This window comes from Penaeus chinensis, chromosome 2 (assembly GCF_019202785.1).
Source record: "Penaeus chinensis breed Huanghai No. 1 chromosome 2, ASM1920278v2, whole genome shotgun sequence".
NCBI classification, from domain to species: Eukaryota; Metazoa; Arthropoda; class Malacostraca; order Decapoda; family Penaeidae; genus Penaeus; species Penaeus chinensis.
In genome coordinates this window covers 34966181-34981180 of record NC_061820.1, presented here as the reverse complement: position 1 = coordinate 34981180, position 15000 = coordinate 34966181, and the positions used below count along the sequence as shown (strand labels likewise).

Here is a 15000-nt window from a genome sequence, read left to right as displayed (position 1 = left end):
CTGACCCAAAACTCAATATCAGCCAAGCATTCTTGACTCCAGACCTCAGAGTAAGTACTTAGATTGATGTGAGCAATGAAGGTCTTTTAAAAAATAGTTGAAAAGATATATTTGATACTAGAAGGCTGCAGTATTTTTTAAAGATTTTCAGATGTTTCTCTTGTACTCAGAATTGAATGCAACATCACTGACCTAGTTTATATATATTGTTGCCCATAATTAGCAGTCACATGTTTTGTATGATTTGAATTATTACTTACATTAAGATATAAATGTTTTGTGTTTTAGGGCCCTGCAGTTTCAAACCAGAGACATAGACGTTCACGGTCTCAAGGCGCTGATATATGGCTAGATCATCGTCCAGGACAGGTATGTGTATATCAATTGCAGTTACATAGAAGTTGGTTTTGTGTTGTCTTAATTTTTTTATTTTTTTGGTTGTGATATCAAGCTGAATAACTTGCAAATAAGTTTTTTTTTTACGAATGGAAGGTCATAATTTCTATTTTTTCTTCAGTGTTTTGTTAATAGTTACATAGTAGTTTCAGGCCTGATTTGTTTGCTTTTTTGTGCCAAAGATTTCATGCTAGGATAATTTAGATAATTAAAATAAGGTAATCAGATATTCAAAATAGTCTCTTGTATGTGCTAGCATAGATGGTAAGGCTGCATGGCTGTGGAGTGTCATGATAAGATATCTCGGTTAATTTTGGTTGTGTGGTGATTGGTATGGCAACAGGAGGTACCGCTTGGAACAGTTCTACAACCAAATTTGCCGCGACGCAAGTCTGTCACAAGACTACGCAGTGGGGACCTTCTGGATGGTCGTGTAACAAATTATTGTTTGACCACTCAGCAGCAGGACTCTGAGGGAGAACTTGAAACAAAGTTGTACAAGGTATTAGAAGGATCTATTAGTATTAGGCTGTTGTTCATGCATGATACTAATGTGTTAGATGCTAACTAACTGTCTCAGATGCAAAAGAAAAACAAAATGAGCGTATTAGCAAGTGAATATACTCTCTGAAATCATCCTGGTTCTCATCTTCAGGTTATTGAACTTGAAACAGGAAGGTACTTATGCTTTTATATCTTAAATGCATGCTTAGCTTGCGGTATTTTATTTTATGGTAGTTTGTCTTATAAGCATGATACAGGCAGTGCCTCTGTGGGAAAGTGTGCAGTTAGCTATTTTTTCCCAACCTAGAGATGCTTAAATAGAAAGGTAATGTGCATGAATTCTTAATTGTTACTGTCTTTTGTTAAGAGTAAAGTAGTGATAGAATGTCAGTAGATACACACTTTAAGATAAATGAAGTGTTTTAGGGAGAATGCATGATTGGTAAAATTCAATAGACTAAAATAGTAGGTATAAAATGAGAAATGTAAAGTGAGTATACTGTATATGTGCTACCATTGACACTCTTTGAGATGCAAGATTCATTGGCATTCTAAATGCAGTGGAAAGATTTTATGAGGAGATAAAGAATAAACATTTTCATTATTCTCTGATTATGTATTTTTTCATGTAGTAATTTATGACGACCAAGCAGTATGAATATATAATGTCTTGGTTATGTAGACAGACACTGATACAGAGAAAAAATGAAGGCAGAGTCGGTTATCTTGCCTCAGTGTGCAACTAAACCTTATTGATATTTACTGAAATTTTACACATAGAAAATATTGTATATGTAGCCTTTTTATAGATATTAGTATGCGGGGAATGGTTTGGGAAAAGGGATATGGAAGTGTAGTAAGTGTGGCAGTATGGTCTTGTTGAGACTTAGTAGATTAATATTTTTTTAAAGTGACTTTCAGCAGTATGATTTTGCCTGTTAAATGTTCTTTAAAGTTTTTTTTTTTCTTTTTCTTTTTATTTCTTTTTCTTTTCTTCAGAAGCTGACAATTTTAACCAGAAAATATAAAATATAATTTTAAAGAAATGGATTGAAATATCATTGATACCTTCAGCAAAGATCAGCTTACTTTCCCTCCATAACTAAATTTCACACTTCTATATGTTGGTGCATTTATAGAACATGAATTGGCAAGTACTTGAGTGGGGACAACATGTGCTTTTGTGCTGGCTTCTATTCTGTGATCTGTAAGTCCTTGTTCTTTATTTCTCTGTAGCTGGTCTTTATATAGCTTTGCATTGTTAGTGTATTATGTGATGTAAAACTTTTGGAAGTGCAAACATTTGTGATCTTGTTTACGATGTACTGATTATTCAGTCCATTGAATATATACACATACTTTTATCAGTCCCTTTCTACTTAGTTTTTCTTGTTGATTTAACACTTGAAAATAACATTTTACTTTAAAGTTACTCAGTTTTTACCTAATGCTGTAGAATTCATCTTTTCTTTTAATCCCTTGGCTGAGGGTACATGTACTACTGACTGGAGATTTTTATAAATTTTGTTGAATACAGATGGCTCCACAAATGCTCAGCCACCATTGAGTCAATAAGAAGGCCATATGTGATCTCAGTTGAAATATTATATTATTATGCTTTTACGAATTTATCACAATACTAATAGCTATAGGAAAAAATCCTGAAATAAGGAAAGGGGTAAGCAGGTGATTTAGGCAGGACAAGTAATTGACTCCTTGTTGAATAAGCACTTGTGGAACCATCTATGTGTAAACATAACTGATAAACTAAAATCACAATGAACATCCCAGCTGTTAAAGGATTGTGAGTCAAATGCATGTTTAAAAGGCAGTGACAGTGATGGTTTGTGTTGTCTTACTTTTTTTTTCTTTGCTTCTTTGATTCCGAGGTTGGAAAATACTATGGTTGGAATTTACAGGGGAGTTCATGGGTAAGATTAGAGTGTTGTTTGTTCAGTAGACTTCACCAGATATGGTGAAATGTTGCTTGCCCTGCTTGACTTTTCCTGAACAGCTTCATATCACATGTTTTAGGTACTAGGTTCAGGCAGAATGTGAAATCTGTCTGCTGTTCGGCCATAATTTTTTATAAAGAAACCATTCGGTATTATTAGGTAGTTTTCTGTTGCTCTGATATGAGGTTGCATTTCTACCCAGGTGGTTGTGTGTAGGAATTTCCATCAATTCTTTATACTAGGGAATTACGCTGACACAAGGGAAGACCTTGAATTTTACATATATATCATCCAGTTGATAGAGAAGTACGGTAAGTATGTATAGAATAAATGGTGGAATTATATTCTGAATGTCCTCTGTTCTTGATTCTGTTGTGCATTATTTTGAAGAATGCACATTTACAGTTTATTTCATGTATTTATTAGATTTGCATCTGTGTTTTGTAGCATGCTTCTTGATTTAAGTAAAGCATGCATTCTTTGACTGTTTAGTTTGAATTTTTTACACTTGGAATTACCCATCCCCTCAAATGAAAAGTCATTCAAGAGATAAGGGAGTCTTTGTTTACATATCATACCGAGTGCTTTTCTTGTATCTTTTTAAAATCTTGGTGTATTTTTGTTCTGGCACAATTTCTAATTTGGTTTATATGTTTTAACATTATATTTAATTTACTCTTACATATGATGTCTCTGCTACTCTCATTTTTAGTCTAGATCTGTCCCTCAGCTCTTCAAATGGGCTAAGTTCATGAAAGTTATATTGCACTTACACTACTGGAATTGGCATATCTAGACTGGCTTCAAACCTTTTTAATATTGTCATAAATAGATAGAGATATATAAGAAAAATCTAAGGCAAGCATCACTAAAGATCACTATTGCCTGCAATAGTGATCTTGCTCTAGGTCTGGCTCACCCACATTCCCAGATAGTGAGTCAAGGCATAGAATTTTCCTTTATTTAACCCAGAGCCAATAAGCATGGTATGTACATACATGCCATGCCCACTGTGAGTTTACTTTATTATTTGCTTTTACATATAGATGGCTACACTTGTACTAAGTCACCAATGAGCCAATTACGAATACTGCCTATCTTGATTTACGAAAATATTTTACATTATCTTTTTTTGCTGTTACTAATCTTTATAACATTATAGTGATTATAATGTCTATAATAAAAATATAATTGATATTCATAGCATTAGTAAAAAAAAGTTTTTCCTACCAATTCATGGAAAGGTGAAATCAGGTAAGGTCACAAGGTCTACTATTGGACTCCTTTGTGGCTATGCTAAGCACTAGCAGAGCCATTTGTGTACCGAGACATTTCCACCTTCTTGTAATTTCTCAACTTGCTTGTATTCACATTTAGCTTCCATCCATAGCATCTGAAATTTCCTTGTATTTCCCTAAACACTTGCATCCTTTCTGCAGGGCGACGTACTACCTACGGCCGGAGGAGGTTCCCAGGTGGTGCTACAAGATGTGGAGATCCTCAAGCAGCGAGATCCCCTGGCTGTCCCTGTTTCTAAGCGTTCCTCAGATGGTACCCCTAAGGTAGATACCACCACTGTGCAAGAGCGCTGTGCAACTGGTATTGCATACTACGGCACCCCCAGCCACTATGTTCCTAGCAAGCGTACAAAGTTGTAAGATAGTATTATATTTCTTAACTTCCAATTGGTAAAAGCCTTTTTTATTATCATAAATCTCTCCTGTTGTTATTTTGTAAATGAAGAATTTTATTTGTATTTCTTACAAAGGAACCTCTTCTCTTTTTTTCTTCTTTTCACTGTCCATTTATAGGATTTTGTGATTCTTTTAGGCATCATTTTGATTGCAGACCATTTCGGAATATTGCATAATTAATATGCTGCTGCTAACTTCTAACAAAAAATGACCCCATATTCTAGTATGTAATATATTGCTTGTCTTTTTTTTTATAGAATGTAACAATCCTGAAACCACTATATTAGCATCAGATATAATATGTATAATCCCTGTTAGCATATGTCTACATGTATATTGAAAAATGAATAGACTAGCCATTTGTTTTTATAGAGGTGAAGATAATCTACTCTTGTTGTACTTACTATGGTTAGAATTATGTACTTGATAGGGGGAAGCCTGTAATATTCTCAGTGATTTTTACAATTGATGTGAAGCATCTACATAACAGGCTGGAATGTGGTTTGTAGGAAGGGGACATTTTTGGTTAAACTTTTATCATATGAATATTTTAGTTCTTTAGGAATATAACATGTATTTATACTTCATGTAGACTAAACTGATTATGCCATTTTTCTGATGGTCTTTACAACCATTCCTTTACAGCTTTTTTACTAAGTGATACCATGCCTTGTTCTATAGTATATTGTTTCTGAATGGATGTGATTGTTGTATAGATGGTAAAGCTGTCAAAGGATTCAGGAATCAATCAGTTGTGTAGTATGTATTACCATAAACAAAATAAACAAGACTTACATCAGTTTGACTTTTGTCTCAACCAAGTGTTCATTCCTTCAACAAAATGCATTTCTTTGGAAATCTTGCTCTGTATGTTAGATGAGAGATTTATCAGGTAGTGATACGTAAGTAATGGCAAACAGTTCACACACATATATACAAGTTATGGCATTTTAGTGTTTTAGTCTTCTGATCATCTACTGATAAGAGCAGTTCTAATCAAGATGCATTTTTTTTTTTTTTTTTTTTTTTTTTTTTTTTTCAGGGAAAATTGATACCCAAATCTTTGAATATTGAATAGTGTTGAAACTACTAGTGCATACTGAATTTCACTTGTTAACAATCATTGTTAATGTTTATTTTTACCATATGGCTTGTGAAAGGTATGTTTTACAGTACACTTTTTCATATATTACAGACAAGTACTGTTATGAATTCTATGCTATTACAAAGTACTATAATATATGACTGTCATTTTTGGGAGCTTAGAGAGGTACTTTACTGTTTAAAGTACATTAAGTGCTCCATACTTTTTCTTTTGTGGCGTTTCAGTTACTTTTCATTGAAGCTAATTTGTAATAATTAATGTTTAAACTCCCATATTCATGGTGTGCATTTTAACTTTGACAGATGTTTCAAATTACTGATGGAAGTTTTATACTGATTTTAAGAAATCTTATAGATTAATTTTACATATAAAGAAATATGATGATGCATCTGTGGCCAAACCACACTGTATCACCTCCATCCTTTGCTTTTGAGTCCATATTTTTCTACTAAATTCAAAGTTCATTCTGTCTTTATGGAAAGTGTTAGGCCACTGTGAGGTGCTACTCTGGTAGCCAATATTTTCCCTCTCTCAAGGAAAGGACTATGAGAGTCTTTTGCCATAATGCTTATTAATCTTCATATAACTAAGAATGAGTTACTTATATCACTATTTTCAAAGTTTGTTTCGGAATCAACAGAAAGGTTTAATAACAACATTACAGCAGTTTCTCAGTTTTATTTAATAAATTTGCAACACGAGAACTTTACAGTATATTAACTATATTTCCTTATTGCCTCTAGAAATGCAAAGTTACATTCGGTGCTTCGTCCTCTTATAACTGACTAAAATGGGGCAATTTTTTGGAACAACAGACAGAGACGTACAGTGGTGCCAACATGAAATACAAACTGATCCCGGAATGCAAGTGTAGCACCTAATTTACTGGAATGAGTGAGAGCTATCAGAATGTGGAAGATTAACAGGTTCAGAATGATAAAAAGTTGAAGGTAATTGGGATAAGATGACCCCCCCCATATTTTTGTTTGTGTGAGTGTTCTTTTGCCATCTGGAAACTGTACCAATGCAAATAATGTTTGATGAGTGAAATAAGGCCTGATAATTAAGATTTTTAAGGGAAATTAAATGGTATGAAACAATCGACACCACTAATCTCATTCATAAATGGGCATAGTTTAGATATACTAGTTTTAAAAGATTCTTTCTTTGTTAGTGATTATTAATTCTTAATAGTATTAATTGAAACAGTATTTTATATCTACACTGTTAAATGATGTTATGCCCATATGGATTTATTTCTAACAGAGCAAGTTTTTACTAATACAGAAGGAACCTACACAAGTAATGCATATAAACATGTATTTTGAGTGGTCTTCTGGAATTCATATATTCTGACTTTGTCTTAAAATATTATTGCACTGAATTTTACAAAGAATTCTATATACTTAGGTTCAATTATCATGGGATTCTGTCAGCACTTATACATCAAGGGGATTTTTTTTTAACTCTATCTACATCATATATACCCATAAAATCTGATTTGCATTTTTTACATAGGAAACTTAATTGTATTTAAGGTATGTTTATTAAAATGAAAAGAAAAAAAAAAAGTGCATTTTCTTGATAATTCACCACCTAAGACCAACTGGTAAAGCAATGATACCAAGGTTGGTACCTTGTTAGGGATATGGACACCAATTCTATACAACACATTTCATCATAAACCGAAGTGCACAATAACATTTAGCAAGAATAATTACACACAAGATCACACAAGATCACCCAAGTTTATATTATATAAAACAACGTCTCTGTCTACTGAACCTAAAAAAAGAAAAAGAAAGGAAAAATCAGAAAAAAAAAAAAACAGGATATACCGAAGACTAGCAATTGTAAATAGAGCTGGTTACTATAAAGAGTACCCTCTACTGTGTGATCACAAAAGTTATAACAAGTCATTACAATATCTAACAGTTCATACTTAGAGTACAGTTTTCATTTAAAATCCCAAGTGGCTGTATAATGAAGGTGGTCTCTGTTCGTGGCTATTCGCCATGTCCGGGTCACCAGCTGACCACACAGCGCCTTCCTTGCTCAGGTCAGGTGGAGATTCGGTTCAGGAGAGCCACCGCAGGAAACAACCGTAGGATCTTTATTTTATCTTGTGATGTACAGTCCACCTTTTTATATGTTACACAAGCCAAAAGTTCTTTTTTTTTATATTATAATTTTCCTCTTTATCTCTGAAATGAGCTCTAACCCTGGTTACATTAAAATGATTTTTTCTAGGCTTCATACATATTAATTACAAACAAATAACTGTTTCAGGGTATTATACCTCTACATTGCCTTCACTGTCAACCCTCTTGTGCCTCGTTACCTAGCAGTCAATCTTGCTCCTCAAATTACCCCCCTTTACTGACACAATTAACTTAATCTAAAATGCTTAAATGGTTACCAATCATGACCCATTACATAGTCTAGCACTTCAATAAAGTTTAAGATTCATCAGTCTTCTTTGTATCAAAACTATGTCATATATTATTTTAAAAATAATTTCCCACAGGTAAATTGAGTTTACACAACCAACGAGTAAATGACTGATGATTATGTGTAAGACGACAGGATTTCCTTTTTTTTTTCTCTGTTTGACTTGTTTCTAGTGGAGGCTTTCTTAGCCCATGTTCACACCATAACATGACCAGAAACAAGTGCCTCTTGTTACATTATGCATTTTCAATGGAAAAATATTTTTGTGTGCTTTATATATGTGTGTAAAATACTTCAATTTGTAATATCAAAATCAACTTTATTGAAGAACCAAATGCTTGGAACTATGACTGCTAACCAAGAGTAATGCTCCGGGCAGACAGGGCTTTAGCAGTTGCTAACTCCCCTTGCAAGGTTGACTGTAAGGTTTGTAGCGGCAGCTGCCTACTCTAGCAAAGTTGAAAAATGAAGTCACTGGAATCTGCAAACCCCTCCCAGCAAAGTTGACTGACATTCATTAATTGCAGCTTCACCAACAAAACTGACAATACTGTTTTGCTAGGATTAGCTTCGTTCCTTAAAAAACTGTGCCATACAGCCGATTCTCACCATCAAGTGAATCTGTAAGCATCACGCTTGCTAATCACTTTATAATACTCAGAACTATGAGCTGTCTAACTCAGCTTTTATTGCGAGTTGTAGCTACTGCCCCTTCGCCATCATTGATTGAAGTTCACTGCCAGGGTTGTGGCAGCTGACCGCCCCCCCAGCAGGGTTGACTGTGAAGCTCTACTGGTTCAAGGATTATTATGGATAAGTCAAGAATTTGGTGCCACATTTTCCTAAAGTATGTAGATGACTGGATATGAAGTTCAGAGTTGTTCTGAATGAGCTCTGAATCTTTGTAACAGTTCAAAATGAGATATAAGCATTCTTTTCATGAGAAGTTAGGAAAATATCCAATTAAAGAGCAGATCATAATGGTAGGAAGAGCAACTATACAAATTTTTCCTTACATAAAGATGCAAAATTGGGTATTGGATTAGGTATCTCAATGTGATGCAAAGGAAATATACCAGAAAAAGCATACCTATGAAATTAGAGCTGGATTCTGGAAATAAACTGAAACAAGTCTTAAACTGACATCAAAATAATATGATTGCATTGTTAGATTGTTAAGATTGGTGATGCATTGTTCATATATTGGGATTATTAATGTGTACAATGATGAACTATTAACAATAGTGGCACCAGTTTCTGATAATCCATTGCCTTTTAGCAGCTTGTATACAAAAGGTCCCATTCTACATATACAACAAGGGGGCAAGTTTAGGGCCTCTTGACCCTGCCTACAGTAGATGCAGTTCACATCTGTTTGTGGGACACATTGTAGGTTGATCAAAAGGGGAAAGAGTAAAAGAGACAAGGAATAATAATTAGGAGGAGAGAGAGGGAGACAGGTATGGTACTGAGAGCTCTAAACTGTGAGTAGCTACAGGTTAACTAAGCAAGTGTGTATCAAGCAACTCCCTACTGTAACTTTCTTTGATAATGGAGAAGTAATGCGCATTCCATTAAGAAGCTATAACTAATAACATTCTGCTGTAAGGATATATAAACATTATATTGAACAGACAACATAAATATGATCTAGTAAAATTCGATTTCACCTATCTCGAAAAAAGACATTAGTACATATAAAATATGCACATCACAACAAAACAATAGAAAAGTCTTCAGTCTCTATAAAGTATCAGAGAAAACAACCAGCTTTATACAACTCTAAACACTTAAGTTACCTGTCTGACGCCCCGTCCGACGAGTAAACATAACTTCTGGCTACAACATAGGCTGGTAAGATGGTAAGGTTGGGGGCAGGGGTGGAGGGGGGAGGGCACCAGCTGGCCGATCTGGGTGGCCATGGTGCCCCCCGGAGCCACCCCGGCCTCCATGCAGTGTTTAACAAGGAGAGAACGGCCATTATGTCGATGTCCTAGAAATTAGCATGGGGACTCTAAAACACTACTCGGAACCTCCACGGGTACGTCAACTTATGTTTAAATCTATAATTGCACAGGTCCATCCATGATACCCAATATGCCTAGTGCTGTGAGATACTTGGCAGAGTCACACGCTATTATGGCTGGGGTGTCTGATCATCCTCAAGAACCACCCCTGGAAAGCAGGAAGCCCGCAGTGGTAGGGGTAACCCCTGTGTTAGGCCTCACAACGCTCTGGGTCGAAATCCACGTAGACATGTATTTTTTTTTTTTTTTAGCCCTTTCGTGATCACATTTAGTTCCTTTTTTTCTCCTCACTGTCTGTCCATATTCATGGTTTTGATCTGTGAATATAACATGTGTCATATTATGGGACTTTAGCGTAATGGTGATTGTTCATGTGTTCAGGGTGAGTGGCTGTGGACCCAGAGGCTCGTTGGTGGTTGGCCGGTGCTTCACAGGTTTGCCAAGTGTCAGGTCATCACGGTGCACACTGTTGCCTGTACAACTATACGTGTGGCATGTCAACAACCATGACGTAGCATAAATCCACTGTGTTTCTGTTTTTGAGTTCATAAATGAGAAGCACTATGAGAGACCACACGCGAAATGAATAGCAAAACTTATATATATTTATATATATATTTATTTCTTTTGGTATATATTCTTTCATTCTTAATACTGAAGAATACTTGAAATACTGACTTAATTTTCAATATACAGAAAACATTTTTTCTTGCAGTATCACCAGTCAGCTACACAGCTTAGATAAGTAAGCAAAACAAAATTTCTACGAGCATATAAAATACACACAACAGTCTTTTAAAGATTAGATTCACTATATGAAAAAACTCGACTTAACAAGAGCCGCCGACCGATAGCAAATCGTGGCTTCTGCAGCAGTGACAAGACCTCTGCGGAATCTTCCTGTAGACTCATGCCAGTAACAAAACAAACAGATTATAATTTCAATGATGATATTTATCACTGTGACAGGCCCCCTGTTGGAAACGCAGAGTGCGGGTGTTGCACGGGCCTGGAGTGTTGCTGTGGGCGCCCTGGCGAGGGAGCGCCCATTGGCCTGCATCATGCCGGCAGGTCCCATGGCAAAGCGTAGGGCTCGGCCACGCTCTTGTTCTGCTCTGCTGCTGTTCCTGTCGCTTTTCCTGATTCTCCGGTGGAGCTGCGCGGCCCACCATCCCCACAGTGTCTCGGCCGGAAGGTTCACCCCGTGCGTGGTGGGCGGCGGGCCCCAGGTGGTGGTGTGGTGGTATGAGAGTCGCGCGGCGCCTTCCCCTGCGTGCGGTTCTGCAGCCCCGAGTGTCGACATGGCAGAGGGGGCTGGGCCGAGCCCTGTGCTCCGCCATGGCCCAGGTCTGAGGGGTGGAAGACCTCACAGAGGCCAGGCAGGAGCCAACCACACTTACAGCGCCTCGCAGTGGCCGTTGGAGTAGCCATTGCCGTGCCCGTATTGGGGCGTGTAGCGATTATGATACTGGCCATACGGGAGCAGGTGTGCGCGGCATCCGTAATTGGGATGGCCATTGGGAAGGCAGTGTGTGAGCGAGTGTGGGGAAGCGCGCGGCGCTGAATCTCATATGTAATTTACAGACTGTAGCGATTTCTCTTGCTTACCAAGGCGGGACGGTTTGGAATCGGAACTTTCTCCCCCTTGCACCTCGTACACAAGCTGGGTCACGAGCTCAGCGATTAGTACAGGGTCCATGGTGGGCGCCAGGTTGCACAACACAAACCAATCACTGAGGTTGTGTGCGTTAATGAACCGATCCAAAGTATCTTCGGGCACCAATTTAGCGCTGAACTTCAGTCGTAGACGACGGGCTGGCTTGCAGGTAAGAAGCACTAGCATGTACAGCCCTCGCAGTAGAGACAGCCCGAATAACATGCAGTACCAGAAGTAGAGGAACAGGAAAATTTTATCGTTAAAGCAGTTGATAGGAAGGAGGCAGAGGGGGTAGTAGCTGTTGATGGTGCCTCCGCGGCTGTGGTACTGAAGCTTGCACACCGTCAGACGTGGGAACCGAGCCGTCATGGGAGAAATGGTCGTGTTGGTGGCATTGTGCATGAAGTTGAACCAATCCAGGCCGTAATTGTAGAAGTCGCCACCCAGAAACACGTCGGTTAGAATGAAGAAAGAAGCGAGGAGCGCGATCGCTAAGAGTTCCGTGAGGAGGTACTGCCAGAGCCAATACTCGTGGTTCCCCCGCGTCTGTTTCATATGCCACACCAGGAAGTTCTTTTTGTCTTCCCAGTCTTCTCGACGCCGGAGGTTCGTGAAGTCGAAGGGGAGGCACTGGCTGTGGGTCAGCTGGTGCCAGATCTGCCGCGGGAGGTAGATCACCAGCGCCTCGATCAGGAGGAAGAACGTCACCCACTGGTAGTAAGAGATCTCCCGCCGAGAGCTCTGACCCTCCACGAATTGGCCCAGGTTGGGGTAGATGACATTTTTACCGACCTGGAAGAGATCAACTTCGGTAATTCAAGACGGCTGACCACGGGTTCTTCTTGGGAAAAGAGGAAGAAGTAGGAGAAAAAATGAAAAAGGAAAACAAAAAAGAGAAAGGGAAAGGGAAAATGACATAGGAAATAGAAAAAAAAAGGAAATTAAAAAGAAGGAAAAGAAAAAGAGGGAGTGATAAACGAATACACTTTATGTGACTTCGGTGATCAGCACAGGAGTCTAAAAGCAATACCTGTCATTAGGAAGATGAATGGAGATAAAATCATATAAGGGACGCAGGCATACTGTTTCACTAGGGCAGTTATGTCTAGCAAAACCTATTAGCATGCGTGTATATCATATCAACGAATGACATTATGTATACAATGGAAGTTATAATTTTCATAATGGAAGTAGAAAATATTAATTAACCATTCGAATGTCGAATGTCCATATAATCTAATGAAGTCTAGTATTTGTAGTTCACTATCCATTTAAATTACCCCATTTTCTTCTAGCGCCTTGTCAATTCATAACTCAAGAAATACTAGGCATTATCTGTAAAATATGATTATTTCTTGTCACTGAACATTATAAAACCAGTATTTTTCTTCAGTCACCAAGAGGAGCATATTTAGCTGCCAGAGAAATCAAATGTATCTGTTTTTAACTATAAGAATCTCACTTCCCAAGATTGATTTCTTATCTTGGGTTAATGCAATGCAAAAAAAAATGAACTGCCGCTGAATTTAAAGATATAATCACTCCCCAATGACAGCCGTGGTCCCGGAAATGGCGAAATATTGGAATTGACCGATTTCGAAAATTCGAAACCTGCAGTTGAAACCCTGATTTAAATGAATTCGAAATGGGTAATGGGATTTACACCGAATGGGAATCGCAAAATTAAACCGACTCATATCTGCTATAATGGACCGTGAGGTTTCATACATGCTGTTGGATGTTTCTGCTTCATATACTAAATTCCCGATTGTCGGATTGTGCAGATTACAATATATATATATATATATATATATATATATATATATATATATACCTATACACACACACACATATACATATACATAGACATAGACATAGACATAGACATAGACATAGACATAGACATAGACATAGACATAGACATAGACATAGACATAGACATAGACATAGACATATAAATATACATATACATATACATATACATATACATATAAATATGCATATGTATATGTATATGCATTTATGTATACATATACAAACGCATATATATTATGAAAAAACCCAGACACACCCAAGCTTTGTTAACAAAGCTGTTAACAGTAAGAATTAAAAAAAAAAAAAAAAAATTATTACAGAAATGAAGAAAAGGATAAAGCGACACAATCACACTGTAAAAATATATGCAAGACAGTAAAACCTTTCATAAAATCTCGCATAAAAATACAGCTTTTATACGATATATATTCCAGTTAAGAAGATATACACGACGGCATACTCGTATAACCTCACGATGATGATTAAACCTGAAGAGAAGGAGATATGAAAATAATATGAAACTAAAAATAAAACAGTGATAAGAGGAGAGAGAAGGAAGACATGGGAGGACACTGGAAGAATGTAGGAAAGGAAGAAAGAAAGAAAGAAAAAAGGAAAAAAGGAAGGAAGAAAGAAAGAAAGAATGAAAGAAAGAAAGAGAGAAAAGTGGAGAAGAGGGGAAAGGATGAAGACATATCGAAAGAAAGATGGAGAGAAAGCAAAAGAAAGAAAGCAAGAAAGAAGAAAGGAAAAATGAGAAGGAAAGAGAGAGATAGCAACCATGGAAGAAAGAAAAGAGAAAAAGAGAAAGAAAGAAATTCAAAATAAAAGAAAGAAAGAAAAAAGAAAATATTAGATGTAGAGACCCTGAAAGCAACAGAGCAAGAAAGAGAGAAAAAGAAGAAAAGAGATTAAGATGAAGAGACCCGGAGAATAAGAATAAGAATAAAAAACATGAAGAAAAAAATGAATGGCCCCTAAGCAAGAAAAGCCAGCAAGAGAGAGAGAGAGAGAGAGAGAGAGAGAGAGAGAGAGAGAGAGAGAGAGAGAGAGAGAGAGAGAGAGAGAGAGAGAGAGAGAGAGAGAGAGAGAGAGAGAGAGGAGATGGAGATGGAGATGGAGATGGAGAAAGAAAAGGAGAAAAAGGCGAAGGCGAAGGAGAAGGCGAAGGAGGAGGAGGAGGAGAAGGAGAAAGATAAAAAAAAAAAGACTAGAAAATAAAGAAAAAAGGAGAAAGAACAGGAAAACAAGAAGAGAAAAACTGAAGATATAAACCACCCGCACTCAAGCTACATTACATGAAAAGACAATTCCTTGGAGCATCACATCACAAGCCCTCGAGAGAATCCCCCTCCTTCCTTCCCTCCCCCCCCCCCCACACACTACTGCCTTAGAG

General features: G+C 37.2%; 2 protein-coding genes across 12 annotated transcripts in view; one reads left to right on the top strand and one right to left on the bottom strand.

Annotated features, from left to right (window-relative positions):
• Positions 1-5348, top strand: part of LOC125033656 (kinesin-like protein KIF23) — a 22227-nt gene extending 16879 nt beyond the window's left edge. The window contains exons 14-18 of one of the 3 annotated variants that reach the window (XM_047625354.1): positions 1-50; positions 289-369; positions 740-898; positions 2040-2107; positions 4295-5348. The exon at positions 1-50 is cut by the window's left edge and continues 151 nt beyond it. In XM_047625354.1, the coding sequence (XP_047481310.1) occupies positions 1-50; positions 289-369; positions 740-898; positions 2040-2107; positions 4295-4421 (485 nt within the window). In that variant the 3' untranslated portion in view covers positions 4422-5348. The remainder of the gene's footprint in view (positions 51-288; positions 370-739; positions 899-2039; positions 2108-4294) is intronic. The other 2 variants (XM_047625346.1, XM_047625364.1) reach the window with 2 other exon arrangements.
• A 969-nt stretch (positions 5349-6317) lies between these two features.
• Positions 6318-15000, bottom strand: part of LOC125033670 (innexin inx2-like) — a 400069-nt gene continuing 391386 nt past the window's right edge. For all 9 annotated transcript variants that reach the window (XM_047625434.1, XM_047625416.1, XM_047625441.1 and 6 more), the window contains one exon: positions 6318-12581. In XM_047625434.1, the coding sequence (XP_047481390.1) occupies positions 11700-12581 (882 nt within the window). In that variant the 3' untranslated portion in view covers positions 6318-11699. The remainder of the gene's footprint in view (positions 12582-15000) is intronic.